The sequence below is a fragment of the Chlamydomonas reinhardtii genome, chromosome 12 (genome assembly GCF_000002595.2).
Source record: "Chlamydomonas reinhardtii strain CC-503 cw92 mt+ chromosome 12, whole genome shotgun sequence".
Taxonomy (NCBI): Eukaryota; Viridiplantae; Chlorophyta; class Chlorophyceae; order Chlamydomonadales; family Chlamydomonadaceae; genus Chlamydomonas; species Chlamydomonas reinhardtii.
This window is the reverse complement of record NC_057015.1, coordinates 1,851,479-1,869,286: the sequence shown is the minus strand read 5'-3', so window position 1 is coordinate 1,869,286 and position 17,808 is coordinate 1,851,479. Positions and strand designations below refer to the sequence as shown.

At 64.8% G+C, this 17,808-nt stretch overlaps 4 protein-coding genes across 4 annotated transcripts; 2 read left to right on the top strand and 2 right to left on the bottom strand.

Moving 5' to 3' along the window:
* Window positions 1-1,826: 1,826 nt before the first annotated feature.
* Window positions 1,827-3,858, bottom strand: CHLRE_12g511550v5 (uncharacterized protein). The gene has a single exon (XM_043068241.1). The coding sequence runs from the start codon at window positions 3,772-3,774 to the stop codon at window positions 2,971-2,973; it is 804 nt and encodes a 267-aa protein (XP_042918126.1). The 5' UTR covers window positions 3,775-3,858; the 3' UTR covers window positions 1,827-2,970.
* Window positions 3,859-3,958: 100 nt separating this feature from the next.
* CHLRE_12g511600v5 (uncharacterized protein) lies at window positions 3,959-10,684 on the top strand. Its single transcript, XM_043068242.1, has 10 exons — window positions 3,959-4,289; window positions 4,362-4,520; window positions 4,649-4,800; window positions 4,990-5,076; window positions 5,398-5,619; window positions 5,796-6,136; window positions 6,268-6,571; window positions 6,725-7,458; window positions 7,578-7,682; window positions 7,819-10,684. The coding sequence occupies exons 1-10, from the start codon at window positions 4,107-4,109 to the stop codon at window positions 10,014-10,016; spliced, it is 4,485 nt and encodes a 1,494-aa protein (XP_042918125.1). The 5' UTR covers window positions 3,959-4,106; the 3' UTR covers window positions 10,017-10,684.
* Window positions 10,685-10,878: 194 nt separating this feature from the next.
* CHLRE_12g511640v5 (uncharacterized protein) lies at window positions 10,879-12,884 on the top strand. Its single transcript, XM_043068243.1, has 7 exons — window positions 10,879-11,036; window positions 11,117-11,204; window positions 11,289-11,379; window positions 11,456-11,534; window positions 11,766-11,808; window positions 11,922-12,106; window positions 12,316-12,884. Exons 1-7 carry the CDS (start codon window positions 10,907-10,909, stop codon window positions 12,747-12,749), a joined length of 1,050 nt encoding a protein of 349 aa, XP_042918124.1. The 5' UTR covers window positions 10,879-10,906; the 3' UTR covers window positions 12,750-12,884.
* Window positions 12,885-12,886: 2 nt separating this feature from the next.
* On the bottom strand, window positions 12,887-17,631 carry CHLRE_12g511650v5 (uncharacterized protein). Its single transcript, XM_001691016.2, has 9 exons — window positions 17,393-17,631; window positions 17,230-17,307; window positions 16,829-17,089; window positions 16,075-16,601; window positions 15,744-15,877; window positions 15,375-15,471; window positions 14,231-15,226; window positions 13,844-13,990; window positions 12,887-13,570 (listed from the first exon to the last, which is right to left on the bottom strand). Exons 1-9 carry the CDS (start codon window positions 17,538-17,540, stop codon window positions 13,334-13,336), a joined length of 2,625 nt encoding a protein of 874 aa, XP_001691068.2. The 5' UTR covers window positions 17,541-17,631; the 3' UTR covers window positions 12,887-13,333.
* Window positions 17,632-17,808: the final 177 nt, after the last annotated feature.

Sequence of the window (17,808 nt, the reverse complement as noted above, 5' to 3'; positions counted from 1 at the left end):
TGCAGATCCGCCTCCAGCTGCGTCGCCCAGCGCTTGGTCCAGCAGGGGAAACTGAGGACGTGGTCCTGAGGGAATGAGGGCGCGGGACTAAGGACGTGGAGGAGCACGGCAACGATCGTGTATTTGAGCTGGGTGAACCACTCCAATCTGAAGTAGTAGGTACGGCGGCGCCACTGGCCCGTCTTCTTGCTGCGGAACGGCTTGCCCAAGTACGTCTCGCCAAAGTGCGCGTGGTCGGGTGTTGCCGTGCTGTTGGGGTTGCCACAGCACAGGTAGAACGGGTTGCGCTGGCTTACTCCAAGGACGACGGCAAGGGCGATGGCGAAAATGGTGGCGAAGTTGTTGGGGCACAGGCCACCACCGCTGTTGAGGGCGCGGGCGGCACGTCTGCGGGCGCCACGAATGAGGGCATAGTGACGGTGACATGCGCCATCACCGTTCTGGTATAACTGCGCTACCGGGCACATCGTTCATGTCAGCTGTCCGGTGATATCGTGTGTGCGGCACGGCGCAACTACCTAGGCCCCCGGGGCGTGACGGGGCGTGCCGCTAGAAGCCTGTGCCCGTGTGCCGGTGTTACTGATGGTTTGTCATCCCCTGCATGGCGGGCTGCATGGGCCTTGCCGGGGGGTTTATAGCACTCAACTGCGACCTGGCTCGCTGGTTGAGTTGCCGCCAGCGCAAGCTAACAGAATGACTATCACTCTGTGTCAACTCATACCCAACCACGAGCCTTGCATGCCTCTGTCCCTTGCTCCGCCGCCTCTCTCAAACGGGAGCATGACGTGCCCCGTCTATAGTCTGCGTCAGTCTGCCTAGGCCCCGCAGCAGCAGCCAGCTCTACGCTGAACAGCAAGTGTTAACACGAACCTGGTCGTCCCCGTCAGCGGCTAGGATTGATCACCCTGATGTGCAACGGGAATCAAGGGACTCAGTGGCCATACGGGGTCGCCTGCTGCTTGGCACCGTATCCGGACTATGCAACTCAACCAGAGCGACGTACAATGGCTTATTTACCTAACGCGGGAGGACGACAGGCAGACGCATTTGCCTCTGTGCCCGACGTCCAGCCCTCCTGGCTGTCATGATACCATGCTGGTAGCTTCCCTGCGTGCCCTGACGGAATCGAGTGCCCGGTCCGGTCAACCGCCATATCATGACATGCCCTTCCCACTCCCTGTCCTTCCCGCCAGGCATTGCCTTCACTCTAGTACACGACAGGTGTAGCACCTTCAAACGGCACACTTTGGGCCCGCGGCCGCCGTTCCTGGGCCGCCGCCGCCCCCGCGGCCGCTGTTCCTGGGCCGCCGCCGCCCCCGCGGCCGCTGTTCCTGGGCTGCTGCCGCCCCCGCGGCCGCCGTTCCTGGGCTGCTGCCGCCCCCGCGGCCGCTGTTCCTCGGCTGCTGCCGCCCCCGCGGCCGCTGTTCCTGGGCCGCCGCCGCCCCCGCGGCCGCTGTTCCTGGGCTGCTGCTGCCCCCGCGGCCGCTGTTCCTGGGCCGCTGCCGCCCCCGCGGCCGCTGTTCCTGGGCCGCCGCCGCCCCCGCGACGGCCGGCCCCACCGCACGCCGCGCACCCACAGGAGTATTTGTTGCGAGCGTGCGCGGCGGCGGGCATTCCCATCCCCTAACCACCCCTGGAGATGATGACACCGGCGCTACCGGCCGATCCGGGGGTGTAGTTCATACGCATGTGGCACTTATGCATGCATGCTTGCCATTGCATCCCCCACCCGGCCGGCGCTGCTACCCTGTGCAGCCGCCGGTTTTGTTCGACGGGTGTGGGGAACCGCATTGCGGTCCGCCCCGTCGATTGTCCTGTTTTGTCCTGTTTAAGGGGTTTATTATGGTGCCTTGCTGCGTGTTGCCTGCGTACCAGACTGCAGCCATGCCCACGTTGCGCACTGCATTCATGCCCACGGGGCCCATGCCGCGTGCAGTACCGCCGGGATGAGCCGTGCAGCCATCGCGCTGTCATCACTATTACGCGGCCTCCCCGTTTCCAGTACTTGCATTGCCACACGCATTCATTCCTCACCATTTACATACTTGCTTTCCACTCCGTCCACGCCGCCTCCATAGTTCCGTTCCAGCCCGCGCCAGCCCCAACCGCAGCGACAGCCAGCCGCCCAGCCCGCGGTTACTTGCTGTGCTGTTCTGCTTCCTGTCTGGCCCGCTGCTTCCTTCCCGGTTTCTTACGCTTCCACTCACTCCCTCCCTCACATGTGCTGCTGGACGACGGTGGCGCTGGTGTTTCCAGGTTGGTTTCGGATGCCGCGCGCCCCGCAGCTCCGCTCCGCGCCAGCCCGCCAGCCGTCCGACAGCCTAGCCATCGCAACCTGGTTATATCAGTGATGGGTCGGCGGCGCTCCTCTATTGCCCGTGGCGTTTACCGTCTGGATGAGGTAACATGTCTGCTGTGACCGCCTCCTGCTAACCGGCCTTCTATGCGTGCTAGCGACTACAACTTCTCTTCGTGTCGCGCACATTCGCGTTCGCGTTTTCGACAGCACTCCGCTAACAGTGGTGCGGTATGGAAGATTTTAGGAGTGTGGCTTCTTTCAGCGGAAACTTCCACACCCAGGAAGATACGAGCAATGCTGGCTAGTAGGATGCGTGCATGTAAAACAGACAAACCCTGAACGCGTGTGTAGATGTGTACGGTTGTTGTCATGGCTGCTCTCAGCCATGTCACGATAGCAGCAGTCCTACCGCCCCCGTTTATAGGGATGGTGGTGGTGTGCTGGTGCTGGTGCTGGTGAGGGTGGCCTTCCTCACGCCTTGCCCACCATTCCACCAACCCCGGGGCAGAGCTGTACTGCCGACCTGGCACCTCACGCACCTGACGCTGCCATCCATACACTCTACTCTCACCCAACATGCCCTGCTGTACACGCCCGACCGGAGCGACCAGCGGCCGGCGCTGTACACCCTTGCGGTCGACTACAGCGCGTTCATGCCCATCAACCCGGTATCATGCGTCCTCTGCCCCCGGCGCGGGTGCCAGCTCCTCTGCCTGCGCCGCCGCCGCCACCGCTGCCTGCTGTCGTACCGTGACAATGACCGCCACCTGCCTGAGCAGCTCCACCTCAGCCGCCGTAGGGGCACCACCGCTGCCACCCGCTGCCGCTGGGAAACCGCCACCGCTACCCGCCGCCGGTTGGCGGCAAAGGTACTGCGGCCGGGGTGCACCGTAGTACTGGTGCTGCGGCAGCCTCAGCGTGTTGCGCGCCGCCTGCATGTCCCGGTCGCGCAGGTGCTCCGCCCTGCCCTCTGCCCGACCACACTCCTTGCATGAGCGGATGCGCGTACTGCGGAGCCGCTCCAACCGGGCCACAGCCCGGATGCGCTGCTCGCCCTTGCGCACCGCCGGCTTGTGCACCAGCGCCGCCTTCGTCACGGCCCCGCAGGCACAGCAGCACAGCGACATGCGGTGCTGCCAGATGTCGTGCCGTCCACGTCCGCGCTCCAGCTTGATGGCGCGGATGAGCGCGGTGCGCAGTGTCACGCCCCACGCCACTTGGAGGCCACGCAGTTGTGCAGGCCGCCAGCTGCCGACAGCGTGAATGCCCTTGAGCGCCTTCAGGGCGACACGCACAGCTGGCTGGCTGGCGCCGTGGCTGGCGCGCCCCTCGCTCCACTTCCTGCTCTGAGCTAGTCCCAAGTCGCGGTAGAAGGTCCCACGAGGAAAAATCCACGTGTCAGGCTGCTTGATGCCGCACTTATTGATGGCTGCCACCAGCGGCCCCGTGTCAATCCCGATCATGATGGGGTCCATCCCCGCGAGATGCTCTGGGGTGCGTGCATGAGCAGGCGTGTTCTCTACATCGCCACACAAGCCTACAGTCCAGACTTTCGAGACATCCGACTTGACTTTAAACAAAGGAAAGAGTACTTAGGAGACAGTCTGGCAAACCTCAACAATTGTTCTATCCCACCTGGGGTCCTTTTACCTCCCTGTTGGTGATACAGTTTGGCACATAAGGCTGGCTTACGCCAAAGACATGAGACTTAAGCGAGCTCGAGAGGAGGGAGAGCCTTGCCAGTGGAGTTAGAGGGCGTCGACGGGAACCATTGAATTGAAGTGGTTCTCGACGCAAAATGCCAAACATGTATCTGTTATTCTTTTTGTCGCGACTGCGCGTCGAGGGGCGGAGCAAGACGCCTGAAATTGTGCTGAAATACAAAGCGGATGGGCACGAAGGCGTCGACTTCCCCGAGAAGTCTCTCAATGACTTTTGTTACCCGCTGGGAGCAGAATCAGTGCAGCCTAAAGAGGTGCAGGCATCGGAGGTGAGCTTAGCTGGGAGAAGAACCTTGATGCCCGTCCAGGCCAGCTAACTCTCTTCGACTTTCCGCGCGCAGGAGTACACGTTCACGCTGACGCACAGCGATGGTGCTAAGCGGTACACGGGCTTCTGCCGCCAAATTTTTCCGCCTCCTCCGCGAGTTGGCAGCAAAGCACGCTACCCCCAGGTCCTCTGCATCGTCGCAGAGGACCCATGGTGTAACTTCTTCTTTAAGGTAGGAGCACAATATTGTCAGCGCCTGTACAGCTCGCGGGCGCCCGGTCCAGCGGGTTGGGGAGAGTAGGCACGTGGCACGGTCAGTTCGCCCCTCAACGGGTTCGGGTTCCGGACACCGCACTGCAGGTCCTCCAAGTCGCGGAGCAGATCCTGAAGACTTATGAGGGGCTGCTCGGCAGCACCTGCAAGGAGTTGCCATTGGACTCGCAGCTGGGGGTGTTTATTACAGACCTTCGCAAGCAGCTGGCCACGAGCCCTGTGCCGGGGGAAGTGCTGCGGTAAGACTGTGAGGCGGAACACAGAGCCCCAACCGTCCGTGCATGGCATTGCCTTGTACTGCCACTGAGGGGCCTGAATAAGGAATGTCGTAGCCGTTGCTCAATACCTAGGCGCTGTTGAACCACCTGCAAGCACCCTGTCGCCCCGGTCATCCCTCACACACGCTCGCACGCGGCCAACACACACAGGGTGCTGGTGCCCAACCTGCACGGCCTGACGGGCCTTAGCCCACCGCGATACATGGGCTCGGGCACCGTGGGCGACGCGCTCACATGGTGCGTGGGGCGACTGGGGCTGGTCACAGGGGCTGGGTGGAAGTGCGGCGCCAGGAACGCGGCGGCCAGCTGCGGTGCCGCTGTCGCGGACCGTTGTCACGCGTTCTGTGGCGTCGGACGTTCTTTGCGGCACAGCGCATGAGCTGGGCGTGTCGGGCGCGGCCGCTGTAATGAGCGTCGGCTGCCGTAGTGATGAGGGAAAATACTGTGTATTGGACGTCTGGCCATGCGATGGCTGCTCCTCCTCCCCCCTCCTCCTGCTACTCTTCTCTCGTGGAAGCCTGCCATCACGATCAACGCGTGCCCCTGCCTCCCCCACAGGGCGGACGACCGCATCGAGCTGCAGGTGCCGCCCGACTGCGGCAACGGGCTGGGCAACTCGGGCATCCCGCTGGCTCGGCTGCTGTTCCATGTGCCGCCCAGTGGCATGCTGACGCTCATCGCCAGCCTGCTGCTGGAGCGGCGCATCCTGTTCGTGGCGCGGTCGCGGGACACGGTCACGGCGGCGGTGCAGGCGGCGCAGGCGCTCATTTACCCCTTCAAGTGAGCGCGCAGAGTCTGGGGGGGGGGTTAGCGTGGGCCGGGTCGTGCAGGACAGCCCTATGCTGTGCAGTCTGCCGAAATGGAACCTGCGAGTGAACTCCTGACCTGTGTGTGCGTTGCATGGAGCAAGGCTGACCTTCGCCCTTCCTGGCCCCTGTATCACTCCCAACCCCCAGGTGGCACCACATCTACTTGCCCATCCTTCCACGCGGGATGGTGGACTACCTGTGCGCGCCCATGCCCTTCCTGGTGGGCCTGCCCTCCGACATGCTGCCGCTCATCCGCCACATCCCCATGTCGGAGGTGACCACCGTGGACCTGGACCTGCAGCGCGTCATCCCGCCCGGGGGCGACGGCGGCGTGGCAGGCAGCGGCGTGGCCGGGGCCGTGGCCGCGGCGGCGGCTGGGGATGATGGGAGGCTGCTGCCGTACGGGCGGCAGCTGGCGGCGGCACTGGAGGCGGTGTTCAAGACGGTGCGCAGCCCCACCGAGTACGAAAGCAGCCACCTCATCACGGGTGCGTGCTACTTGGGTGTGTGCGCGTCATGTGTCATCATTCCCAGTAACAAGCAAGTGACACTTGGGCAGGGGGCGGATACTCCAAATACCTAAGCGCGGCCCTTCAACAGTCTGCCTCTGCCACAACAGGTGTGATGCAGGAGTACTTTGTGCGGCTGTTCGGCTCCTACCGCCGCTACATTCATGACCAGGCCATGGAGCCGCTGCTGCGCCCCATGCAATCGGTGTCGGCGGCGCCGGGGGGCCCCGGCCACTGGCGTGGGCACGGCCGCGACAGCAACTCACGCGCCGCGCGCGAGAGCAGCCGGGTGGGCGGCTTTGGCGGCGGCCCTGACATCACCGCGTCGCCCTCGGCGCTGCTGGGGCGCGTGCACGACGACATGTTGCGCGGGTTCGGGTATTACTTTGACCAGCCCGCGTTCGTAGCGCACAGGTGCGCACCCCGGCCATGTGCCAGTGTTGGCCAGCTTGATTGATCCGGGGCAGGGCTTGTTTGTTTGTCTGGCTCCGGCGCCATTGTCTGGCTGGCAATTGCCAAACAACCTTGTAACAGAATCACCTGCCGTTGGCACACGCACGACCACAGGCGCAGCGAGGCGGTGCGGGTGTTCCTGGCGGCCATGCGGCACAGCCAGATGTATCAGATGTTCATCCAGGAGCGGCTGGAGATGGTGGCGTGCGGCCTGGTGCAGCTGGCGCCGGCGCACGGCTCGGGGCCCGGCCCCGCCAGCCAGAGCTTCTCCTACGGCCCGGCGAGTGGCAGCCGCCCGCGTGCTATTGGCAGCTCCAACGCGCTGAGCGCCGGTGGCATGACCAAGAGCAGCAGCGCCAACAACTTGACGATGATGGAGCGGGCGAGCTCTTTGCAGGGTCCGGTCACGAGCGGCGGCGGCGCGGCCAGCAACCTGCAGCTGGCGAAGCTGCCCGGGGTGCAGGAGCACGGCGGCGCCAGCACCGATGAGGGCGTGCCCTGGGAAGGTGTGCGTTCCGTGTCGGGCAGCTGCACCACGCCAAAGCTGGACTCGTTTGAGGAGCGCGTGCAGAACTACCCGGAGCAGCGTCGGCGCATGCGCGAGCGGCTCCGGGCAGCAATTGCGGAGGCGGCGCCTACCGGCGGCGCCGGGTTGGGCAGCGCGGGGCGGCTTGCGAACAAACTGCGGCGGCACCGGCGGACGGACAGCGAGGACCTATACTCGGTGCAGCACCAGCAGATGGTGGCTGCTGCAGCGATGCAGCAGCAGCAGGCCCAGCACCACGCCGGCGGCTCGTTGCACGGCGGCGAGAGCATGCGGCGAATAACCACTTACCCGGGCATCATCGGTGAGTGCGGGCGGCAGGGGGCTCGCCGTAGAGCTGGGCGGAAGCGTAAAGAAGGTATGACAAAGTCACGTACATTAGCACAACTCACACGCTGCACGTGCTACTGTGGTCGGATGCAGAGGTGTCCACGCCGACCGTGAAGGAGCCCTCCAGCTTCTTCGCGGAGTGGGACCTGCACGAGGACGAGGACGAGGAGTCGGCCAGCCCCAGCCCCAGCCCGCGGGGTGAGAAACTGAGGACATGGCGCAGCATATACTGTTGTGTTGCTGCGCGGCCTGGATGGCAGCCGCCGTATGCGTGTGCGCAGTTGTGGCCTTGAGAACTAACCATAACGCGCGCGTCGGTCGACTGCTCATGCAGAGCGTGACAACGGCCACATGCGCAGCTGGAGCAACAACAGCCTGCAGTCCGCAGATTCGGGCGAAGTCTCTTCCCACTGGACGACAGGCGGCCTTGCCTGGGCAGGCGCGCAGGGCTCCGGGCCGGGCGCCATCGCCGGCTACGCCGCGGGCGGGCGTGGGGGCGGCCCGTTGGGCAGTAGCATGTCGGTGTCGCTTGCAAGCGGCCCAGGCGGGCCTGGCGTTCGCGACCGCACCTCGGACGCGGCGCGGGATGGCACACCCCTACGGAAGCTGTCCGTGCCTGCGCTCATCAACAGCAGCAAGTCCGCGTACATGTCGCTGAAGGGCATGCCGTCGGTGGACTCGACCGGAGGGGACGGGAGGACCGCGGCACAGGCCGCTGGCGCGGCCGCGGCCGGCGGCAACGCCGCCGCGGCCGGCGGGGCAGCTGGCGCCGCAGGCCCCTCGGGCACCCGCATGGCCGCATTCGGCAGCTTGTTCAGCGTGGGCAGCGGCGGCATGGACGACAGCGTGGCGGTGATGGAGGTGAAGGGCAACGTGCAGGTCAAGACGCTGACGGACGGCCACCGCGTGTACGACGGCTCGCTGAAAGACATCATGCGCCTAGCCGCCACAGAAGCCAAGAACGGACTGCTCAACAGCCTGCACACCCTAGCATCGCCGCGCAACTCCCCGCGCAAGGACACCGGGCCGGCAGGGGTAGGCGCAGCGGCGGGCGCGGCGGGCGGCGCGGAGCGCAGCTCACGCTCCGTACTTGTGCAGCAGCGACAGCTAGCAGCATCCATGGCGGCGGCGGCAGCAGCGCAGCAGCACCAGGCGCAGCAGATGCAGGCAGGCCACCTGCATGGCGGGCAGAGCATAGGTTTGAGCCCGCTGCACAATGCGTCACAGCAGGCGCCGCCGTACAGCGGGAGCATCTCCGCAGGACAGGTGCCGCTGCCTGAGATGGGGCGTGGCGCCGCAGCAGCACCTGGGCCGCACACAGAGCCGGGCGCAGACGGGTTGCCGCCGCGCGGCCATGCAGCGAGCGTGCCCGTGGCCTCGAGCAGCAGTATGGGCGCCGGCGGCGCTGCGGCGCCTAAGCACGAGGAGGGCCCGCACCGCTTCTCCTCGTTCCTGTCTGGCCTCAAAGACAAGGTGGCGGGTGCGGGCAACAAGGCCCTGGGCATCCTGCCCACGCCTGCCTACAAGCCGCAGACCACGGGCGAGAAGGCCGCCAAGTTCAAGGCGCAGCTGTTGGGCAGCGGCGTAGCCAGCCTGCTGGCTGGCGCTGACGGCAAACTCAAGCAGCCGCACGCACCGCAGCGGCCACTGGGTCTGGGCACCAACAGCCAGACCTCCGCCGCCACGCCGTGGGCTGCCGCCAGCAACCCCAGCTATAGCAGCACCAGCTACAGCGGCGTCGGCTACCCCGCAGGTGGGCCTTTGGCGCCACCGCCCACGCCCGGGTGGTCTGTGGCTCAAACGCCCTCTGCATCTCCCGCGGCGCCGTGCACACCGCCAGACGCGTTGCATGGCGGCGCCTCGCCGCCACGCTACCCGCGGACGCAGTCTTTAGACCTGCCGACGCGACAAGCGGCCAGCTCGGGCACGGCCGGGCCAGGGGCTTTGGACAACGGCACGCCCAACATGCCGTCATACCGCACGAGCGCGTCGCAGCTGCCCCTCGAGTGGGATCCTTTCGGGACAGGGCCGCCGCAGCCCAGCACCAGCACCGCCTCGTCCGCGGCTGCTGTGGCCCATGCAGCAGCGCCTGCTGGCCTGAACGGCGCCGCCGCCGCGGTTGCAGCCACCACTGCGGTAGGGTCGCGCTCGACGTCGCCTTTCGCCGCCGCAGCGCATGTGGAGCTGCGGGCGAGCGGTGCGGGGGGGAGTTCGGCCGGCGGCGCCTCCGCCGCCACGGCCGGGGACGCCGCCATTGGGGACTTGCTGGGACTGACCAACTCCCTGGTTGCGGTGTCGAGTACCACAAGCAGCTGTGCCGTGCCGGCGGCGCAGCCCAGTGCGATGGGCTCGGGGCCGTGTGACCCCTTTGCTGTGCCAGCCGACGCGGCTGCGCCCAAGAGCGCGGCGGCGCACTCACAGCGGCCGGTCGCGGTGTTGGAGTCGGCTGGCAGCAACGATTTTGCGGCGTTCGCCTCAGCAACAAGCCCGCATGAATACCCGCCGTTTGGACAGGCGTCAATTTTGGGTTGACCAGATGTGGGGTGAGCCTGAGTGAGTGCATTCCAACGAGGCGAACTGGTAACCCTCGCCCCAAGTGTGACCCGGGTTTCTGGTGCATACGTCAGACAGGGTAGATGCTAGCATGGTACATCCCTGCGTCTGCCAAAGTGCAGTGCAGCTTGACGTCGCCGGCAAGGCTATGGCAGCTGCCCAGGAGCTAGACTAACCGTGTGGGGTCTGTGTGCTTGACAATATCGACATGCAACCGTATGCCAGTGTCTTGGAGGTGATGAAGCATGTGTATAGATAGTATGGGCAATTCGCCATATCGGCACATCGCCATACAGCGTGCTCGAGTGCTGTGCAGCTCTAGGGCTTCAGTGCTCTAGGTGGTTACTGTCCTGCGGCTTCTTCCACTACTGCGTCCTGATCCACTCCGAAGCCCTATTCTTCCATGCGGCGGTTAGGCTGGCCGGGCGGATGCTTTGCAGGCGTGCAGGGTACATTGATACGGCGAGCCAGGTTCATATCCAAGAACGTAGGGAATAACGTCCCGCTGTCAGGTGGCGAGGGCGGACTGTAGGTGGGGGAATATGGGAATGCGTGTCGGTCGAGTGCAAGTCCGAGATGAAGGACGCGGGCTTATAAAGCACCTCGCTGCTTATGTGGATAAGGCAGAAATGTAAAGCTTGGCCGAGCTTCTATGGCGCCCATGCGTGATGTGCCACATGCGTAGCCTCCAGTCCACGGTCCATATCACCACATGCGCCTACAGCAGCCTTGAGCAAGGGGAGGGCGGCCGGCGGCGGGTTTCGAGAGGCGGCATGGGTAATGGGTTGGCCCGGCGCACCGCTGGCACGCATCCCAACTTTACCCGCAACTGGAAACCCAACTACGTGAAGCCTTTATGTTACACGTGAATGCCTGATACAACTGCACCTCTTCTTTGGCTCCTGGCCGCTGTGTCAGCGTGCGTTGGGGTTCTAATATCGCACGCGCCCTCGCAGCACCAAGCAGCACCGAATCATTTCTCGCTCCCATACTGGCAAAGCAAGTATACGTGGCGCATTGGGAGAACGGCCTAGCCCGCGAAATTGTTTAATTCTGCGTTTCTCGCCCCTCGCTCACAGACATTGCGGAGCAGTACAAGCTGCAAAAAAATAAACACGCGACGCCATCATATTTGGCAGAGGACTGTCTGTCGGTAGCTGTTCGAGGGTGAGCTCGGACGACCATGGTCGCACCCGTGCCCACCGGCGCATTTTGAGTTAATACCCCACTGACGCTTCTCTGCCGACGCAGGGATGGCGCCCATCAACGAGTCTCATACGAGCTGACGTGTTCGCCGCGCTTGCTCCTGGCGACCACGGGTGTGCCGAACGCCGCCGGCCAGGTAAGCCGTATGCCTGTGGCAAGGTTGGCCGTGCGCTCTCAGCTGTGCTTTGATCCCGCGTGCACGCCGGTTACAGGTGACCATCCTTCAGGCACTGCCTCCGGAACTGTTCACGGATCCCTATGAGCTTGAGCAGCTGCGGCAGGTTCTGACAGGTGCGTTATGGCTTGTTGGACGCAACTGTATACGAAGAATCGCGGGCACGTGCAAAGGCACGGTGGGAGAGGCTCGCGCTCCTTACATCAAATGCAGCTGCCACATATCAACCGGTCGACGGCGCTACGTATGATTACAGACTGACAGCTACAGAACTGCCTAGCGTATGACTGGCCAGCTGTTACGACAAATGTAACAACTTGTTCCGCCCTGCCGTTCCCACGGTGCAGGCGGCATAGAGGTGTCCCTGTTTGGCCCTCTCGACCTGGAACAGTGAGTCCCCCGCAGCCCACGCCTCGCCGAGCCATTTCTGCCATCACATCACACCAGTACCACTTCAATACTTCCAGGCATTTACCGGCGTGTCCTTGCATCCTTGCGCGCAGACCGGCGCCAGCATGTCGGGCCACTGTGCTCGGCATCACCCTGCACAACGTCTCAAGCACCGCCACGAAGCGTGCGGGCCGCTCCGTGTACGCCCGCACCGAGCTGCCCTTCCACACCAAGTATCCCGCACCTGTGGGTGAGGGTGCGCCAGGCTGCTCTGTAGACCTGTTCCGGATTGCACCAGGTGAGCTGGTTGTTAACTTGACTGCAGCAGGCGGTTTGGCGTGTGAGCGGCATTAGCAAGGTGGCGGGCGGCGCAATGTTGGGTTGGGCTGTGATTTGGACTCTCAACAGAGGAAAGCATGTCCAGCAGCTGGGGTGTTTTGTGTGTAAGTCCACCGCTTTTCAAGGTACCCACGGCGCCCCTGCCTGCCTTTCTACGATGTACTGCAGGTCCATCGAACACAGTGCGGTGGCCGGCCCCCCAGCTCCTGTTGCGGTATGCAGCAGCAGAAGCTGGCGTGGCCACCTCCGAGGAGCATGAAGGCAAGCCAGGACAGGGCGCCGACGGCGCCAGCTGCCAAGCGGATGCCGTGGAGAGGCAGGCCGTGGGCAGCTGCAAGGCTGGGGCGGTCGAGGCGGAAGCAGAGGTGGTGGGGACAGCGGCGGAGGGCAAGCGGGGAGCAGGGGAGACAGAGGCATCGGCAGGGTCGGAGGGGCCAAGCCCACAAGAGGGGCGGTGGAGTGTGATGGCAGTGAGCCTGCCGAAGCCGCCCACGGTGGTGCTGCCGGCAGGCTGCACGCTGCACGCGCAGGTGGTGTCTGCAATTACGCTGGTGGTGGCACTGCTATGCAGTGCTGCCATCGTTACAGCAGCGCTGTTGTAGGGGTGCATGAGGCAGACGCTTGGGGCTTTTCTGATAGCGGACGATGACGCGCATTTTGGTTGTTTGGATATACCTCCCGCAGAGCAGTTGAAGGAGAGGCTAGGAGCAGAACATATGCTGTTACACACGTTGAGGGCAATCCGCCCAGACACCAGTCACCCGTGCCAGTCACCGCAAGTGCCCGCTAATGCTGCACACTTCAGTCCAGCACGCCAGTGCGCCCATACCCACGCCCAGCCTCCACGAATGTCGCTGACACCTCACACCACACATCGCCCTTCACCTGCCCTGGCCCTCCCGCTACAGCCGCCAGCTCCACTCCCAATAATGCCAAGCACTCATCAAATCCACCCCTTTACGCGATCGCCGCTCAGTGCTCGCCGGGCCCTACCCGGTCACATGTCCCCTTTGTGACAGTTACGACCAGCCGCTGCCGCTGCCGTCACCCTCTGAGCCCTTCGCTCGCTGCACCCGCCGTCCTAGCGTCCCTGCCCTTGAGCCTCAAATCGTTTCCGCCCCGGCATCACCAGGCCGGCCTGCTCCCCCTGCCTCTACCTCTACCCATGCCTCTACCTTCACTGTATCTACCTAAAGGTGTTGTACGTGTCCTTGAGCACGTCAAACACCATGTCCGCGATGGCCACCTGCTCCGCCGTGCCATTGCGCTGCCGCACCTTGTCCGGGTGCACCAGCAGGTTGGCGCGCATCCACACCTTCTTCACCTGCACCGGCTCCAGCATGTCACCCACGCTCACCGGCGCCCAGCCGCTGTCGGGCCACAGCACAGTCTGCAGCGAGCTCAGCAGGCCGCGAATGTTGCCCTGTGCGCGCGCGGTCGGGGGAGGGGATACATGGATGTTCCGTTGGACGACCGAAGGGGCGTTGGCAGCAAGATTAATAGGTTGCGGAGGGGCGCAGTGGCGGAGGCCGTGAGGAGGCATAAAGGTAGAAGGGGTCACGGCGTTGCAGCGAGGGTGGCACACGGGCAGTGCCTGCTTCGCAGCCCGGCCTTGCGGGTAGACTAGGGGTCGCGCGGATACACCGACCCAGACCCAGGCGGCACAATGCTTGGCTCCGAACCCGTCCGGACACACCTTGTTCTTGTTCTTCCAGGCCTCAATGTTGGTCTTGTACTGCTCCTTGAGCTCCACCTGCTGCTCCCGCCGTGCCGCCTCCTCCGCCTCCATCTCCTGCTTGGCCTTGAGCGCCGCCTTCATCTGGTCGTGCTTGGCCTTCTCACGCTGCGCGGGGGGGCATGGAAAGAGAGAAGTAAAATTAGGGTCAGGCGTGGCGGCAAGAGAAGCTTGCGCATCAGCGAAAGGTCACGGTATAGCCTCCATTCGCACACGCGTTTGCCCTGTTAGTTTGGTACGCAACGACTATGAGAGCACGCTGGCGAACCAGTTTCGTGGATGCTCACCCTGATCCTGCAATGTAGTATTCATAGCCGTCCCCTGCAGCCACGCATTGACCAAACCCACCTGCGCGCGCAGCCGTTTCCGGATCTCCGGCTCGTTCTCGTGCCCCTGCTCGCCCTTGTAAAGGTCCGCATAGCCCGACACGTCCACGTTGCCCACATCCACGCCGCCCGCGTCCTCGTCGTGCAGCATGTCGAACAGCGCCGCTGCGCTGCTGCTGGCGCCCACGCCGCCGCCACGGCCGGCTGCCAGATGCGGCGCCGAGGCGCTACCGTGCATCGACCCCGCCCGGGCGGTGGCTGTGGCCGCCGCCGCCGCAGGCCCCGCGGAGGACGGCGCTGCCGCGCCGCTGCTGCTGCCAGCGGCGCGGCCGCCCGAGAAGAAATCGTCCATGTCATCCGTGTGCACAGCCGCCGCCGGCACATGGGCAGGCGGCTGAGGCGGAGGCGGAGGAGTGGCCGGCTGAGCCGCGGGGGCCGCCGCGGCCGCCACGGGGGCGGTCGGCCGCGGGGCAGCGCTGGTGCTGGGGCCGTCACCAAAGCCGAGCAGGTCATCAACTACGGGCGAGGGTGCTGGTGCAGGTGCAGGTGCTGGTGCAGGTGTGGGTGCGGACGGCCGCGCCGCCGATGGCGCGCTGGCTGCTGGGACAGCGGGGTACGCTGCTGCCGCGGAGCCCATGGGTGAGAGACCGCCGCTGCCCATCCCCAACAAGTCGTGGCTCTCGTGATGCACCGGAGCAGGCTGCGGCGGCGGCGCCACTGGGGCGGGCGGCGGAGCCGCAGGCGCAACTGCCTCAGCACGAGGCGCCGGCGCAACCGCCGCCGGCGCGCCGATGTGCGGTGCTTGGTAGCTACCGTCGCTGGATCCGCGGTAGGGCGGCGGCGGTCCCATGGGTTCACCGTGGCCGTGGCTGTGGCCTGCCCCCGGCGGCATGTACATGTCGTGCGCTTCATGCGAGCTGGTTGCGCTGACTTGGCTGCCACTCCGCGCCGCCACGTGCTCACTGCGTATCTGCTCACGCAGCACCTCGATCACCCGCCGCCGGAGCGGCGGCGGCATCTGCAGGTTCGCGCGTAAAGCACACAGCATAAGCCCAAGGCAACAACCCCCACTTCCAATCCCCATCTGCACGCGATCTACCCGCCCGCCTAGGCCCCGCCCCGGGACCACCACAGTCGCTCAACCGCTCAAGCACCCAGCCGCGCACCTGCGCCAGCTCCTGCTGCTGCGCGTGCGGCGCCATGTCCGCCAGCCGCACCGCCCAGGCCAGCGCCTCGTCATTACTAATCTGGCCGCCCTCGGCGCTGCACACGCAGGAGCAACGTGTCATCAAGTAGCATGTGCGTCGTGGTATTGCGCTGTGACAAGCCTGACGTGCCGGACGTTCCCTAACAGGTGCGCTTCGCGCCAAACTTAACGGCACACCTCCCGCCTCGAGCCTGTACGCCCTGCTCCTCCAGGCTGCACGCCCTGCCCCTCGAGACTGCAGGTCAGTTGCTGCCTGCCGTGTATTGCGTACACCAAGCAGCCCCTATCCACCGCCGGCCCCGTCACCGCCCCGCGACGCCCAGCCCACCCGCGGTCCGATGACGTCGAGTAGGCGCTGCCTCCACCTGCGCCTCCCGCTGCCCCCTGGTCCAATCCCTCCAGCGCGTGTTCCAGCTGCGCCAGACCCGCCTTCGCCACCCGCACTGCCTTCTTGGTGAACGCCTGAACGCAAGCAGCAAGGAAGTCGGACAGGTTAGCAAGCGTTTGTGTGAGCGGTGGTCGACAAGCTGCTGCACTGGGCCCGTACTTTCGTCCCGCGCACGCCCCGTATTCCCTCGTCATACCAACGGCCCTCCCTTGTCAGAAGCCCGACGTCCCATCGTCATATGACCATGTCAGACTCTATCGGGCTATCGTACCTTGAGGTACCCCGAGATGCCGCCCGCGCCGGCGCTGGCGGAGCCATGTGAGGCGTGGCTCCAGGCGTAGGGCGCGGACATGGAGGAGGCCGAGGCCTGCGAGTGCACGTCCTCAAACTGCGACTGCGCCGAGTGCTGGTGGCTGAAGCTGGGCGGCGCGGGGCCGGCGCCTGGCGCCGCGGTGGTGCTGTGGAAGCGGGCCTCCGGCGGAGGCCCCTGGTAATGCTGCGGCGCTTGCGAGTAGCTCTGGCTGCAACCAGGGTGGCCGCGGCCGTAACTGCCGTCTTCACCACCCAAGGCGGGTGCTGCTGCTGCGGTGGAGGTTCCGTGGACGGGGCTGTACGCCGTGTGGTCGTCGTAGGCAGGCGGCGGAGGCGACCGCGGCGCTACCATCGGTGTCGGCGCCGGTGCTGGAGACGCCGGTGCTGGTGTAGCTGGTTGCGGGGCCGGTGCCGGTGCCGGCTCTGGGGCCCGGGCATGTGTCACAGCGGCAGGCGCTGGCGCAGCAGCCGGCGCTGGCGCAAAAGCTGCGGTGCATTAACACAAGCACCAGTGTCCATCAGTATTCGCATTGATGCCCTCGCGTATCCCCATCGGCCATCGCCCTTGCACACAGCCGCGATGCAGCATCGTTGTTGCCCATGTTAAGCACTGTTACCGCCGCACAGCACTTCCGCAATGTCAACCCACGCACAAGCAGGGACCGGCTGCCCAAGCCGCCTGCCTCAGTGTACCCCCTTGCCGCAGCACTCACTGTGGCCATCGTCGAAGTCAAGTAGATTTCCAAAGCCGCTGGAGGCCGTCGCTGAGGGCGGGGCCGGCGGGGCGTGGCGCTGCGCCGGGGCCGCGCCCGGAACCTCGTTGAACAGCGCGAAGGGGTCATCCAGTGCCGACGCAGCGTGCTGCGAAGGCTTCGGGGCTGGCGCCGCATGCGCGTGCTGCTGCAAGTTGGCAGAGCTGCTAGGCTTGGAGAGGTTCGTCGGCGTTCCGCCCCCTCCCGGAGTTGCGATGGAGCCTGCAAGGACACAGCCAGCATGAAGGAAGCGGTGTGGGGGAAGGCGTGTGGGAAGTCGTGCGGGCCCCGAACCCTCGTCTACTGCCACCAGGTGGTCTTCGCCACAGAGCCGATTCAGCGCTTTGCGCGTCTTCACTTACTTAAGAAGTCAAGGTCAAATGATGCTGCTGCTGGCGCGGCGGTGTGCGAGGAGGACGCAGTAGCAGGAGCGCGGGCAGCTGCATCGGGGAGAGCAGTCGGAAGGTGGGTTGGCACCGAGCATTGCTTCATCAGTTTCACGGACAAGACTGTGGCCCATCTCACTTGATGCAACTCCAGCGGCAGGACCGGGACCTGGAGACTGCTTCTGCTTCAGCTCCCCGAGCGTCTTCTTGACGAAAAGGTCCTCCACGCCAGCTTGCTTATAGATATCGTCAAAATTGAAAGGGTCATTCTTTCTAGACGCAGCCATACAAGGCGCTTCGTAAGTAAAGCAAGGATCGAATGTGGAAGTTGCAAACTGTGTGCGGAATTGCAGTTCCACTTGGATAGCTGTACAATACTTCTTGCATTGCAAGGTAACGGTAGGAAGGTGTCACTGAAATACTTTCCATGTGGATGCGACCCCGAACCCCCAGCCCCAATCCCGGTGAACCCTGCGAGTCCCCCACTTCCCCCAGCCAGCCCAGGTATGCACCCCTAAGCCAGCAAGCTACTGTAGCTCTAAGGAAAGCGTAGAA